The sequence below is a fragment of the Mercenaria mercenaria genome, chromosome 10, assembly GCF_021730395.1.
Source record: "Mercenaria mercenaria strain notata chromosome 10, MADL_Memer_1, whole genome shotgun sequence".
Taxonomy (NCBI): domain Eukaryota; kingdom Metazoa; phylum Mollusca; class Bivalvia; order Venerida; family Veneridae; genus Mercenaria; species Mercenaria mercenaria.
Window position 1 is genome coordinate 65202737 of NC_069370.1, and position 16488 is coordinate 65219224.

Consider the following 16488-nt stretch of genomic DNA (forward strand, 5'->3'; position numbering starts at 1 on the left):
TCTTGCTTTTAATGTAGAAAGGTTATGTTCAAATGTATTCAACGATGTTTGGAACAATCAGACGAAGTCTTTGCATGTGGAAATAGAATTCGGTTAGAAAAATAATTTGACTTTTATCTGGGTAGTTTGCAATATACAGCAAAACTAAGCTGTAAAATAAGAGTTATTTGTGTGAAAAGGAAACAGAGGATACTATCACGCCCTATCCTATTTAAGAATGGATTGGAAAGGTAGCACAAAAAAGGGGGAAAGCTGTAAGGTACCTAAAATATATTAGAATATGAGAAGACAAACAACAAGCATGTTAGCTTTATGGAAAGAATTCAGTTTTACTTAAACCTGAGAAAATGTTAAAGACCCAATTCTACTTTCTGTCTTTAATTTTACAGCATCAAATATTTAAACATTACCTCCAAGGTGACTATACTACTCGCATGAACTAGATTGGTTGGTCAAAGGTCAATGTTACAGCAAGATCAAATCTGTCCATCATATTTTGTGGCCAGAGCATACTAGTGATAATCATTCAAGGGTTTACTTTGAACTTGGTTCAAACCAATCCTTCCTAATTTGTTTGTTTGGAGCTTAATTTCAAAACTGTTCAAGATATAGACCTTAAACTTGGAATATTGGTAGGTGGTGATAAAGTGATTTGGTGCAACAATCCACACATTAACCCCCACCCCTCCTTCCTCCAAAAAAAGAGAAGAAAACACAGAAAACGAAGAGTCACTTTAAGTTTAGTGTGCCATAATATTTCATCACCGCTGCTGTACAAACCCCCACCATCCAATCTGCCACATTACATCTCCAATCCTACACCCACCCCCGCAAAAACTCATTGAGTTTATTTGCGGATCTCTTGTTTAAACATGTTCTTGTTGCTACTTTTGGCCTAGGTTCAGATTTTTTTATCCAGACTATCGTCCTAATATGAAATAATTTCTAGGTTGTGATATAAATCTGAGAAATCTCGTGCACCAGGCGAATGCTGAAGAACAAAAAAGTTGTGACAGTTTTAGCTCGACTATTTGAAGTTTTTCAAATACCCGGTATGAGAGCTTTTTTGTCATCTTTTCGTCGGATTCGGCGTTAGGGTCCGCGTTTCATGTTTTGCATGTGTAGGCTGGTTTCTCACTGCAAACTACTTGCCAAATGCTTTCAAACTTCACTCATATCTTGAACCTCACAGAACAAGTTATATAACACGGATTTTTTTTATCAGAAGAATGCTGTCGCTTCTTGATTAAGAAGTTTTGGTTTAAGCTTTGCTCAAAAAACTACTTCGCTGAATTCTTTTAAACTTCACGCATGCTTTTGACTGCATAATATGACCTCACAGGGCAAGTTAGATAACCTAAACTTTTCTTTTCGTAAAATACCGGTAATATCCCATTTTAAACTTAGGAATTTTGGTTAGAGTTCTCCATACAGTTTCAAATGTTTTCAAATTCTTTACACATATTTGGGGTGGTTTAACAACACTGACAAAATAGTTGCAAAAGTATGTCTATCCAACAACACGATCGAGAAGGGTCAGTCATAACCTTCTGCGTTTCAGTATGTATATGTATCATTCGGCTGCTGGATAGAAATGACGGCGTAAGAACTGTAAGTCTCAAAAAGAGACATTGAAAGAAACGAAAATGAGTAAATCCAGAGTTTTGTATTAGTTGAAATGTAGCTTTCTTATATTAAAGTTTACACCAACTTTTCTTTATCTTTTTCCGTAGAAGCGATTTATCATTGACCTATTATTCAAAAAAAGATATATATCAGGCAATAAAGTCTAAATATACGCAGAATTATGTTAACTGTGTAACGTGCAGATTAGACTACGTTTTAAATCTTGAAATTTAGGGAGGAGCAGCGGTCTAGTGGAAAAGCCGGAAGTCGTGGATTCGAGCCCTGTTGGGGTCACTAGTACTCATTACAACGCATTCTTACATGACACTAGAACTGTTTTTTCCAGGAAGTGGAGTCGATAGTAGTTCAGACAAGCCCAGCCCCTGAAAAATATCAGCCAATATTTTTAGTCTTTTTAAACACAGAGCAAATATCTAAAACAATAAATATTTTTGTTACAAATCCAGCATTTTTTAAAATTACCATTTACTATCAATGCAATAAAAAGTGTGTTTTAAAAGACTAAAAATATTGGCTGATATCTGGCAGGGGCGGAGAGGGGAGGGGGACTTGACCTCCAAGTGCCTGTGACTAAAACTTGAACTATATTTACTGATGTACGTTTAAACTTATAGCATTTCAATGTAAAAACAAGATAGTACGTTGTGCTATTAATTAATGATTGTGACACCTGCCTTATTTCGGAGATGTTCGTAAATTTACGGAAGATAACGATGGAAGATACATGATTTTTTTTAATAATGCTATCAGCAGGCGCGTTTTAGTACACATTGTTTGACATGTAAGTGTGACAAAATGCTTCTGATACTCTTATTAGATTGTTCCCTAAAATTGCTTCCTTTTAACAAAACTGCTTTCAATAGGAGCTACGTAATGCTTTCCACTTTATTATTGTGTTCAATCACTTACCGTACGTATTTGGAGTAAATTATAGCATTGATTGCATTCATACTTCGTTAAATCATTTATAATTCTTCTGTTCATGATGCACTTTTGTTGTTGAAAGCTTTATTTTATAGGTATCAATAAACGCTTATTGTTTGCATATATATGTACACGTATAATCAGTCAATGCCAGGACGGTGTTCTTTGAAATGAATGTAAGTATTTTATCCAATCAGTTGACATTTTACATAGTTATGTTCAGTAGCCTACGCATTTCCTAGAGGAACCTCCACTGGATAAGTAAGTTGGCGCATGCGTAGTTCAAGAAGCAAGTCAAATGACTTGGCTTCGCTTCAGATGACTCTCAGTTCGCAGCTGGAATTCGAAGGAGATACATCGATAATAATTAATTATTTAATTAATTATTTGTTACACTAGTCAAGCTGGGTTTAGTCTAGTGGCATTTTAAGAGTCCTTTGTGGCTTATTTTACTAGTTGCACCAGGACTTTAGGCTGATATTTCTACAAAGAACAGATAAAGGCATTCTGTTTCTTTATTGGTCATAGAAGCCTTGGTCGTGGCATTCTGGTGATTATTTTAGTTAGGCATTTTGCTGTTAGCTTAGGGTTTACTATTTACTCTAGTAATTTTTTATACATTGTAGTTCTTGGCATTTTAAGTAGCTTTAATTATTCTTCTGATTCTTTTATAAGCTAATCATGTTCGAAACTTTTCTTTCGAATCACTTGGCAGATAGCTTGAGGAATATTTATATAATAGTTATTGAGAATTTTTAGGCATTTCGCTACAAAAATCAATTTGACAAGTAGTCATAAGGAAAATTATATATACGGCATTTTAGGTACTTTCATTTTTGTGTTATTGCATTCTGATTCTTTTTATGATATTAGTGTATTTTTATCTGGACCGCTCGGATAAATAATAGCACCACCGAAATTTGTTACATAAGATTCTAACTGTTTACATTTAAATTTTTCGTAAAATTCAAAAAGTTTGTAATGTTTGTTGTTGTTTTCTATATTTATTAGAATGTAAAGCAGTATTTTAGTTTAGTGCACTGATAAGTCTGATTTGAAAAATTAATTATCAATTGTCGATAGTTGCAATAGGATGAAGCTCCAGGTAAATGTGGTTTTCATAATTGACATACATGTATTAATAAAAAGAATTAAAATATCAACTGTGTAAGTAGAAATCATTTCAAAAAAAATGTGACTTACACGACTGAAATATGTCATAAAGTAATAAATAATATTGATAATTAATTCGATTCCAGGAATTGTACACGGCGTTGCAATAGAGGTGGATGAAAATGATGCAGTGACAATTCAGTGTCCTTTAAATATTCAGTATCCAACATGGACTGGTCCAAAGGGATTAGCTAATCCATTAACTGAAGGGCACAATATAATAGAACCAGGATTTGCGTGGGTAAATAACACAGATCTAAAGATAGCGAAGGCCATGTTAAAACACGATGGAAATTATACGTGTTCGGATGGCAACGGTAACAGTAGAACGGTGGAGGTAGAAGTACAGTGTAAGTATGCGCCATGGGCGTAGCTGGGCTTGCTCAATCTGCTAGGGACCCGGAAGCTTTTTCGGGAAATCATTTGTTTGTTCTAAAATGCTTTTGAAGCGTCCGACTTTAAGGGGAAAATGTGAGCAGACCTTTGTAAACATAGCGTTCACTTTAAGTGGTCCTAAGATACAAGTAATATAAATTTAGTAGTGTTCTATCTTCTGCTATATTTTGTGTTATGATCTGTATTTTAATTAAAAGTTAATATTAAATGTGTTTGAGAATAATATATTAAGTAAAATACGTAATTTACTTTCCTAATTTTACAGTCGTTTCAGCCTGGGCCGAGCACTCGGCTGCTACAACCGAAAACACAACCTTCGAGGCAACCTGTTGGTGTCACAGCAAGCCAAGCTGTAAAATAGTACCGCATATAGTTAGAAAAGGTTCTAACATTACATTTAAACCATGTGAACTGGTAAGCGTATTACGTATTATGGCAACATAATTTTAATATTGAAGTGATATACATATGTACGCTGTCACAAAATTACATTAAGACAGGTAGTTTATTTGATAGATGGATGTTTATTCAGGTTAAAACACACATATACATATACAAGTTACAAGAGATCTCTTGAAATCGCAAAGCTAAAATCTCCAGTAGTTGGTTAACTAAAATGTTGTAGTTTCAAAGAAGTAAAATATATATTATCTAGTTAAAGACTGTGCTATTTTAACAATGTAAAATTCCTCTGTAATACTGAGATTTTCATAACAACACAAGAAATGCACGGGGATCAAAGAGAAACTAATAATAATGTGTAGCGACCCGTGACTATTTTTTCCTTTTCGCTACACTAGAAACAGTTAAATTAATTTTTGAACAACAATGTTAATTTTCTACAGTTTATTCCTCTTTTGTAACAAATATCTTTGAATTTTCTATGTTAAAATCTCTGTAAAATTTTAGATGTTTTCTGGCCTAAATACCGAATATATCTCCTCTCTTCTCTAGAAAAAACTAGTGCCGTGTGCAAATCAAAAAGCAACTCCCAAATTTGGAGAGAGGCAAAGCTGAATAGCCAATCTATGAGTAATACTGTCGAAAAAGCTAATTATAAGCTTATCAAAAAAAAAAATGTAAGCTAGGTTTTAGGTTAGAAGAGTAAATATTACAAATTTCTCTCGCACTTCGCGACATAATGAAAGTAAATTATAGTATTAATGACACTCAAAAGCATGTCCCAACAGTGTACTAGAAGACAATGCCTATAAATTTCCGTACAAGTATTTGGTACCGTAAGTCTCTCATATATATATATATATATATATCAAGGATATGTCGGTGTAAATGAGCTGATCGTTAGTTTTCAAAGGAAACGTCGTTAAACTGTGTTACACAAATCACATGTAAGCGGCAAGGGAGATCACTGCGTAAAAGCCTGTTCGCCTAAAAATAGATAAGCTGTGTTTTTAGCCGTGCGTTTTTAGCCGTGCGTGCGTCAACAATTTCGTGTCTGCACGATAGTGGTTTCATTTATGATTTTATTTTAACCAAACTTGCACACAACTTGTATCACCATGAGATCTTGGTTCCTTTCTTGAACTGGCTAGATCCCATTATGGGTTCCAGAGTTATGGCCCCTGAAAGGGCCAGAATTAGCTATTTTGACCTTGTCTGCACAATAGCAGCTTCATTTATGATTTGATTTTAATCAAACTTACACAAAACTTGTATTACCATAAGATCTTGGTTCCTTTCTTGAACCAGCCAGATCCCGTTATGGGTTCCAGAGTTATGGCCCCTGAAAGGGCCAGATTTAGCTATTTTGACCTTTTCTGCACAATAGCAGCTTCATTTATGATTTTATTTTAACCAAACTTGCACAAAACTTGTATCACTATAAGATCTTGGTTCCTTTGTTGAACTGGCCAGATTCCATCATGGGGTCCAGAGTTATGGCCCCTTAAAGGTCCAAAATTGGTTATTTTGGCTTTTGCAGCCATATAGAGACTTCATTTATGGTTTTATTTGATACAAACTTCCAAAATATCTTCAACAACAATAAATCTTGGATTCCATGACAAATCAGATCCAATCGTAGGTTCCAGAGTTATTTTATTACCTCCCCTGATTGTAATCAAAATGGATTTATATCAGTAAGTACTTATAGGACTTATTTGAAATTTCATTATTGTCATTAGTTGGTCTGAGCCAATCAGGGTAGATAACTATGGACTGATTTTATGTCAAATTACCTCCCTTTATTTCAAATTGAAATGGGTATATCTCCGTAACTTATGAAGATACTGATCTGAAATTTCATTTATGTCAACAGATTTATTTGGCAGATCCTTCTTATGTTCACTTACAATAATTTTTCTTTTTAATTACTTCCCTTTTACGTTACTATAAATAGCTTATTTTTAGTAACTTTTTTATTAATGGCTGTAGGGAAAAACCGAGACCACTTTTCTATGGTACAACATGGATGGTACCTCCAATTTTTAGGTGTATATTGACATACCTGTACTTTGTAAGAATTTTTTTTTCTTTTTGGTTAAATTTCTTCCCTTTGTTGTTCCTGTCCTTTGGACTTAGATATTTTTTCTGAGGACCTTCTTGTCCTCAAGTGCAATGATAACAGGTGAGCGATATAGGGCCATCATGGCCCTCTTGTTTAATTATTTCCCGTTATTTTTAGCTCATCTGTCACGTAGTGACAGGGTGAGCTTTTGTGATCGTCCGTCCGTCGTCCGTCCACAATTTCTTGTCAGTTTTTCTTTGCTTTCTTTGACTTGAAATTAAGTATATCAGACGTGTTTGGTATCTACGTAAACATTAGCTCTTAGACAATATGTAAATTAAAAAATACACTAATCTTACTTTATGCTATATTAACGAAATAAACAAAGAAAATCCAAGCCATTCGCGACCGCAAAAATTTGTGTTTTGATTTTTGAACGCCTAGTTTTTGGCGACTTCCGTTTGGGCGTACAGAGAGTCTATACACTGTGATCCTAGATGTTATATAGCTTTTGAATACTGAACCCTTCTAGATCAGCCCTGGGAAATACCAATATTTCCTACTTATATACCAACCTTGCTAGAACAGTCGATAATCCTAGTTTAATTTACCGATTAAGCTGAGCAAATTTATTATCTTGGAGTTAAGCTGTCTGAGATCTGTTTACTTGAGAATGAACTTGGAGTTGAACTTTTGAGGTGTTGAATTCTTTGAGTTGAACTTTTATGGGTGCAGTTAGTGCATTCTGGTATTGTACGGAGTCATCTGTAGTCATCTGGTTCTTCGATATTATTTTCAAATCCTTGTAGTTTATTTTTGATAGTCCTTTTGATTTACTGATTTATCACCACAACTTAGCCATACTTGCAAATATGCTTCATTTGCAGTTGTAGACAAAATCTTGACACACAACAAACATAAATGATATTGGAGTTGAACTGTTAGAGATCTGGTCACTTGGATGAGCGCAGTTTGGGAGCGCCGGGAACGTATTTATGTACACTTTGATTTTGTAATTACTGTTGAATAAAATTGTAAAATAAACATGGTTTGAAACATTGTCTGCTACTGATCATCTGTGTCATTGTCTAGGGTGCGTTGACCTACCCTTCGTTGTTCTCATTGTTCAGGGTGCACAGACTTGACCTGCCCTCTATTGTTTTCAATGAAATATAATTTTCATGTCGTCTGCTCAGAATCCAGATCGATATCGGGTAGATATGTTACTATAGTAATTTTATTACATGTTAAAACTAGCTCTTTGTATAAAAAAGATCTGAATGGATGCACAAGACTACTTATGGGGTTGACTGTTATGCAGTGAAACCATGGCCACGTGACTGATACGTGACTGATACACGTGATGAAAACGCTATAATACTACGTAGGTAGGCATCAGGAAATACCTACTTTCGCTTTCATTTCAAACAGCTTCGATTTACTTTTTGAAGCATATAACGTAGCTTAATAACATCAGCAAATGTTCCTCTTTACAATAAAGCATCAATAAAGCTTTTATTTGGCATGAAAATCGGGAAAATTGCACTATATTACTATTATTAGACCTATTATTATACAACATTTATATAGCACTGTAGGACCACATTCGTAACAGATCGCATTTGTAACAGGTGTTACAAATGCGATCGCATATGTAACACGTGTTACAAATGAGATCGCATACGTAACAGAAATCAAGCACATATGTAACAATTTTTGTGACGAATGTGATCGATGCCGATTTTGGATGTGACATCTGATCACATTTGTCACATGTCATTTTCAATCGGAAAAATGAACAAAAAAGTGCATTTTTACATCTGAAACACATTTGTAACATGTTTTAGCTCACTTGTACGAAGTGACAAAGTAAGCTATTGCGATGATCCGTCCGTTCACATTTTTCTTGCGAATATGACAGAGAGAACATTTATCATTTGATTTTGACAAAACTTGCGCAGAACTGAATATAGATCTATATCTCGGTTCCTTTCGAAAACCAGCCATATCACCTTATTCGTCTAGGAGTTATGGCCCCTGGAATGGCAATAATTAATGATTTTAGCCTTGGGAACCCGATTCAGGCCACATGTTTTGATATTTTGACTCAATATATCTATAAGATCTCTGTTCCTTTCAAAGACAACCGTATTGCACCATTTATTTGACTTCGAGTTACGGCCCCTGATTTGGTAAAAAATGCTGCTTGTGAACACAGAGGAGACTACATTTATTATTTGATTTTCATTAAACTTATATAGGATCTCACTTCCTTGAACACAATAGAGGCCATATTTATTATTTCATTTTGACTAAACTTGTAGAGAAGTTATATATCTATGACATCTTGGTTCCTTACGAAAACCAGCTGTATAGCAAAATTTTTACTGGAGTTATGGTCCCTTAAATGACAAAATTTGCTGATTTTAGCATTGTGAACATGACAGAGATCACATTTATGATTTGATTATGACCAAGCTTGCCTAGAAATTATATATTGTAGGAACTATATATCTTTTTTCCTCGAAGAGTAGCCATATCACGCTATTTGTCTTAAGAATTATGACCCCTAAAATGGCAAAATCGCAGATTTAATAACATGTATAGTGTAGTATTACTCATGTGAGCAATAGTGGGCCATGACGACCCTCTTGTTGATAGAGGGATTTTCCGGTTAGGTTAATATCTTGGTACTGGTTGGTTATCTGGCAATTAAACTTGGCAAGAATACCGAACGGTTATCATGACTGGTCTGTTCATAGCACTTCATTTACATGTCACTTATAAATTTCCCATATAGGTTTTGGTTTGTAAGATTTCATTTTTATTAAATGCATGAATATATGTATATGAATATGTATGATTAAAGGGGAAGATACACCACATGCAATCCCTGTTCAACTTTCGCTAGTTGTATCGCTTCAACAACAAATAAAGTGCACTCGAAAATCAAGATCAAGGCAGTCTCAACTAGCATAGAAAGTCTTGTTAAAGCTGAACACTGGGTATATATACATCTACGTATACTTAAAAATAGTGACTAGCTTGACTATTCGAGGACTGCTAATGGCTATTGTTCTGATCCTGATGTCGTCGGTGTCCGTCGGTGTCTGCTGCAAGTTAGGTTTTACCTTTTCGTTTTGTTTATCTTTGTCAATTCGCATTACTTTAAACATAAAAAAAAACTTAAACTGACGACAAATGAAATATGTCCAACTTAAAATCCTGACGTGAACTTTATTGGATTATATTTACTATGAGAGTTTTCTTGCCAGGCCTGGTGTCTACATTCGCATGGAAACACTCTTATTTTGTATCTCTATAGGAACGGTACGAGTAACTCCATCGGCGAAGCTGGTGCAGTGGATAGTTTTGCAGATTACGAAACCGGCAGAGCGGGTTGAATTCCTAGTCAGGGCCGGAATTTCCAGAGATATTGTGTCTCTCATCCACTCAGTTAATACCAAGTACGTGTATAAGTGCGTTTTACCAGACCTGTAAACGAACATATGAGTGTAAACTCGTATATGAGCCAGGGTATAATTTCAATTGAAATTAATGGGAAGAACTTACCATCGACCAGAGTGTCGAGGTACACACGTTCGAGACCGGGTGAAAACTACTCGTATCTGTTGCTATTTTCGCCACTCAGTGCTGTTTCAAGCTGGGACGTTGTCGGTTACTAATATAAAGATACTGTTGTACTCATTTTAATATTACTGACATTTTTATCAGCATCATCATAATAATAATCATCATCATCATCTTGGACTGGTCCGTTCTAGGATCAATGGTAAGATTAACTGCCCGAAACTAAATACTGTTGGAAACAGGCGCTCTGAATCCAACAAACAAAGATAATATTCATCAAAACCATTCTACAGGGTCCCAAAATTTGAGACGTTTGCAGTAATAGGTGTAATATGATCACTACAGATTGTCAATAAATGGTGGTTATTTGTACCAAGGTATTTGGAAATCTGACTAAAGCGGGTTATGATCCGGGCACAAACATATATATTACAACAAAATAACAAAACAAATCTAAGTTCAAAGCTGTAAACTTTATCTTGGATATATACATGCAGCAACAAGGATCATGATCTCAACACACCTATCCATGCTGATCATTTGTACCAAAACATTTGAAAATCTGACTAAATGGTCAAGTTATACCAAGGACATGAACTTATATATATCACTGCACGAACGCACAGCCTCCTCTATTTCCCGGCGGGATTATAAAAGAAGGCCTATTACATGTATCTTACAGACGGACTCAGTGGGGTGAGGTTAATTAGAAAATAAGGTGTATTTTCTTAAAATCCCATAGACATTAGTTCGCAGCACAAGTTGTATATAATTTGTACCGTGACATAGCAGCTTCCTGTTTGTCAGCCAACTTGAAACAGCTCTGGATGACGAAAGACAGCTACAAATGTATGTCGCCACCGGGTTCGAACCAGTGACCTGGGCATGTGGGTCTACATTTCAGCAAGTCGAGGTAACAGTAGAAGTAGCTGAAGTTGTACTCATATTAAAGTGGTAGTGGCTGTGGATGCAGAAATGATTATAAAAAATGAGCCACGTCACGGAAAAATTGGCATTCGGACATTTTCGTGAATTTCCGAAAAGTCTATATTTAAGCTGACCTGTGCATTTATGCATCTGAATCAGGGTCAGAAAATTTCATATTCAGGTAGAGTAAGCCTTCTTTGAGTTAACAGCGAACATTGGTTGCAAAGCCTCGAAGATTCCCGAAGGCCCATTTTTCTCCTGATGCGGCTCAAATAATTTTATGATGTCATTGACCTCGACGACGACGACGCTAACTTGTGATATGCTTATGGCAGTCATTTAATGATGTTGCGATGACAACCAACTCATTGAACATTTTGCAGTATAAAACTCAACATGATACATATGTGCTTCTCATGTCAACCTACATGTTGGCCAAACACATTCGTAACACATTTTACCTGTTACGAATGCGATCGCATACGTACGAAATCTGTTACAAATGCGATCTGTTACAAATGTGGTCCTACATAGCACTCTTTTCATGCACATGTACACGTTCAAAAGTGCTTTACAGAATAAATTGCAAAAATACAAACAAATACGTATACAAAAAAATAATGCATTCCACATTTAACAAATATCATGAATGTAAAACGTATAGATTAAACAAGATAAACATACATACATATTTAAAAGTATTTAAGTGACCCTCGGCTAAAATACTGTTCTACGCTGTTTTATGAAGAAGAAAAAAGACATCAATATATCGGTCAGTTAACAAAATATTGTACAAAGAAGTGGGGTTTAAGCAGGCTTTTGAAAGCAGCTAGTGTGTCAGCTTCCCTGATCTTTACGGGAAGGGAGTTTCAAAGCTTTAGAGCAGTGCACGAAAAGCTGCGATTGCCATACATCATGGCTTTAGTTTTTGGCATAACCAGTGACAGCGTGTCTTGTGATCTTGGGTTTCTGACCGTTTTATACACTAATCTTCTATCATATAGGCAGGGGACTGATTGTGTAAAGCCTTAAAGGTGTGGGTCAGAACCTTGTATTGCACCCTGTATTTCACTGACATGTTGCAACTTGTTAAGTGTGCTGTTTGGGATACCACAGTTTAAATTTAGGACCTATCTTTTTCCAGCCCAACAACAGACATGTATGTGTCACAAATCCGGCCTGTTCTCGAAATCAATGTCAAAGGTTAAAAGAACATAAATACAATAAATAAACAATCGCTTACTATGTTCCTGTAAGTCCTATAAGATGGAACGGTTCGTGTTTATATATTCATATATATTCCGTATCGGGAACATCGACTATCACAGTTCGATCTTTTACACAAACATGAAAGCAGTTTCTTTTATTCCTTTGTTTACATTTCAAACATGACGATTCACATATACATTCAAGAACGTAAATTTTGTTTTTTCCGACCCTCATGATGTGTAAATTTTTGTAATTAAAAGTATGGTGTATTCGACAAACCATTTCTGACGGTAAATGTCATTGAGAGTATCATTTATGATAACGAACTTTAACTGAATGTTTAAGTTAAATACTTGCAAAAGAAATACGTAGACAGAATTGATCAATTCACAGGATATGAAAATCAGCGCGAGGATTTCATAATTATGAAATGGTAAATATTTCAAACGTTACTTCTATAGGTGCCTCCATGACCGGATGGTCAAGGTCGCTGACTTCGAATTTCTTCCCCATCACCGATCGAAACCCCACTTGAGGTGTAAAATTCTACACGTAAGGAAGCCATCTAGCTGACTTATCGAAGGTTGATGTCTCTACCTAGGTACTCACCTGAGCCCGAAAAAATGTCTGGGTGTTGGGGAGCGGGCGACCTGGAGTCTTTCCCCACCAACACAAAACCTGGGAAAAGTTAATTGTGTCGTTTCGATGTTACTCTAAACTCAACAAAATAAAATAAACAAACATTGTTCCCGTTTTTGTTTGTTTGTTTATATTTTCATATAAATGAATATGCAAAAGGTATTTGTTTGTTTCAGTGTAACGTCAAAAAATAGTATTACAATTATACATCAACAGTGAACGCCACATGCATTATATTTTGACGAGAGGTTACTGCTTTGATCAAACATGTAAAACAAACATATTCCTTCTGTATAAAGATAAAGGTCTTGTTTATTATAGTGTAACGCGTATTGAAAGGGCCAGTTTATTTGGCTTATCAGACACCTTTATTGTGCTTACCAAATACCTCCCAACTCCTACCACTATGCCAGGCACCATGCGGTAACCATTCATTTAACTAGCTCGCGATCCACGAACAGGCCTGTTCGGAACGAGTCCCATGACATACACACCCGCCACCCCGCATCCCCTCCCCCATCATATATATATATATATATATATATATATATATATATATATATATATATATATATAACATGTCCGAAACGATCTATTCGATGTTTAGCTCCACTATTCGGAGAATAGCGGGCTATTCTACTCTCCTGTAGGGGCTGAGCCCATTATGCCCAAGGTCAAGGTCACCAAGGTGTTATATTAAGGTTATTTTTAAGGTTAAAGTTTTTCGGCAACCTTTCTTTTGCTGTCATATCTTTGTTAATACGCTTATATCTTACTGTTACTTCACATAAACATTGTCCAGTATATACAAACAAAGTATATTTAGGGGCTGAGTCCATTATACCCAAGGTCAAGGTCACCAAGGTGTTATACTTAGGTTATTTTTAAGGTTAAAGATTTTCAGCAACCTTTGTTTTTCTGTCATATCTTTGTTACTATTCCTTATACCTTACTGTAACTTTACATAAACATTGTCCAGCATACAAACAAAGTATGTACATGAGCTGGGTCCATTTTATCCAAGGTCAAGGTCACCAAGGTGTTATACTTTGAATTATTTTCATGTTAAATTTTTTCGAAAGCTTCGTTTATAGACATATCATTGGTACTTTAAAAGTTAATGACTTGAAATTAAAAATATTTCTTTATAATCATCATCTGTATATGTGGTTATAAACCCCATAACTCTAATTGTATTTTTGACAGAATAATGCCCCTTTTGTACTTAAACTTTTTTTGCAATCTTCGCTTTCTGGATATTACTTTAATGCAATAAAAGATAAAGACTTGAAACTTAAAATGTATCTTTATCATCATCATCTGCATGTGTGGTAAAAATCCCCATAACTCTGATTTGTACTTGCGTTACAGTTACTGGACATGTGAGAATGGCTAGAACAGAAAACACATACCTTTGCAATAGTTTTCTTGCCTTGTCCTACCTGGGGTTGTGCAGTTGAATTTTCTTCCCCTTATATTCCTATGGTTCGGACTTCCTTAATGGGTAAAAGCATGTGCACAAAAATGATATATTGCCGACACCTGGTTAATTTTAATGTGTTTTTAGAAAAGTAATAAATGGAAATAGAAAATTAGCTCTCAGCTCATTTACACGGAAAGTTTAGCTTTATTATGTATGTTATAGTTTTTCCGAATTCTTGTACCGAAAATTGTGACACAAACACTGATTACTTTTCCCACTTTAGTCTTTTAATTAAAGTAAGAGTTCAGCTCTTCATGGTTTTAATGTATTCTCATATTGGAATAAAGTTTGTTTTACAGTAACTTTGAAATTCCTCAGAAATAATATCATGTACCCCAACCACCTAATTCATAATTTCAAAATAGCATAGTCCTTAACTAAGATCACAGTGTAATTTATATCACAGTAAGGCTTATTAATACTACGTGTACCTTTATATTATAGAAACGAATGTTAATTAGAATAAGAGAGTTCAAATTTGAAGCAACATGTATATATTATAGCAGTGTGAAGTAAACTAGGATGGCCCATGAAAACTAGAAAGCTTATTTCCAATGGGGATTTCTATGACTTCTACCAAATCGGTTTTGATTTAAAACATAAATCTAAATATATTGTTACAGATAATTCTAATAACAATCGCATTTCTGAAAAACAATAGCGCAAAAAGCGAACACGTTTTCATGATTGTTTAAAAACTGGTCTTATCTCGTATTAAATTTTGCGACATTTTTATTGAAAAACTGCATTATGTGGAATAAATAGAGCGCAAGTTATTTTCTTCAATATTAGGAAAATAAATGTACATTATATGTTTTGCACATTATTACTTGGTAATCCAGTTATTTAATCTAATTTTACATTGTATTTATTAAATGGACAGACTCCGCATGTGCAAAAGCAAACGAAGTGCAGCACGGTTGCAGTTATGCATGTTTCGAGGGAGGACAATGGATTGGAAATGAGTTGCGCTTTCGAATACAAAAATTCAACAGTTTCAACAAGCTATATAAAAGTCAAAGTTATATGTAAGTGTATTATTTAATTATTATCAGTCAGATGCCCCTTTTTCGTTTGTATGTGATAGCTCTGGTGCCAGCAGAGAGAGCAGAGAGATTTATAGTAAGTCCTATATACAACTTACTAACTTACTTAGTCCCACGTAAGATAAGCAACTCCTACTTACGACTTATTAACTCATACGTAACTAACTCATATCTACGACTTACTTACTCCAGTGTAGGACACAGTGACAAGCAAAACCTACTTAAATATAGAATAAGTCGTAGCGAGACGTACTAAAGTCTATTAGAGCTAAACTAATACGTAGTAATACGTAGAGGTAGAGGACAGCCAGATTTGGCTTAGTACGACGTTTTTGTACCTATTGTCGTGAAAGACACGAATAGTTTATATTCTCCCTTCTTTGTATGGATATTTTCCAGCCTTAATTTCAGGGTTTTGTATAATCTTTGCTGCAAATCACGATTTATTCTTGAATATTGTTCCCGCCTAAATTATGATTACATAAAATGTCTTTTAATTAAATTGTAACTCCTTATTTCATGTTTTTCATGTTGGCTCCAAAACTAATGTCACGTGATTTTCCTGTATAATTTATAAGTAAGATAATTTGACTGTTCAGGGCTCGATATGTATGAAACTTAAAGCTTGTGACTAAAGGAATTATTTGTGAAATGAAAAGCAATGTGAATATTTAAAAGTGGTGAAAATTCTTTGGTTATTAAAAAATGGATTTAAACTGAAATTGTGATTGTGTTTTCACTAATAAAATTATTCCAGTGTGGTTAAAATCGCCACACCTATATTGCTATTTTAAAACATTTTTAAACGTGGTAATACCTAACCTTTAATACCTGACAGCAGAGTTTGTATATTTTACAAGCGAGTATGTTAGTCACATGCATGAGATATGACCTACGTAGGAAATACCATGTCACATGTACGAGTTACAAAGTCGTACGTTGGAGTTACTAAGTCGTACGTGGGAGTTACAAAGTCGTACGTAGGA

At 35.0% G+C, this 16488-nt stretch overlaps 1 protein-coding gene across 1 annotated transcript in view; it reads left to right on the forward strand.

The window, feature by feature from the left end:
- LOC123560241 (uncharacterized) overlaps positions 1-16488 on the forward strand; it is a 28795-nt gene that overhangs the window by 8000 nt on the left and 4307 nt on the right. Inside the window, exons 2-4 of the mRNA XM_045352478.2 lie at positions 3831-4094; positions 4406-4554; positions 15340-15484. Of these exons, the coding sequence (XP_045208413.1) occupies positions 3831-4094; positions 4406-4554; positions 15340-15484 (558 nt within the window). The remainder of the gene's footprint in view (positions 1-3830; positions 4095-4405; positions 4555-15339; positions 15485-16488) is intronic.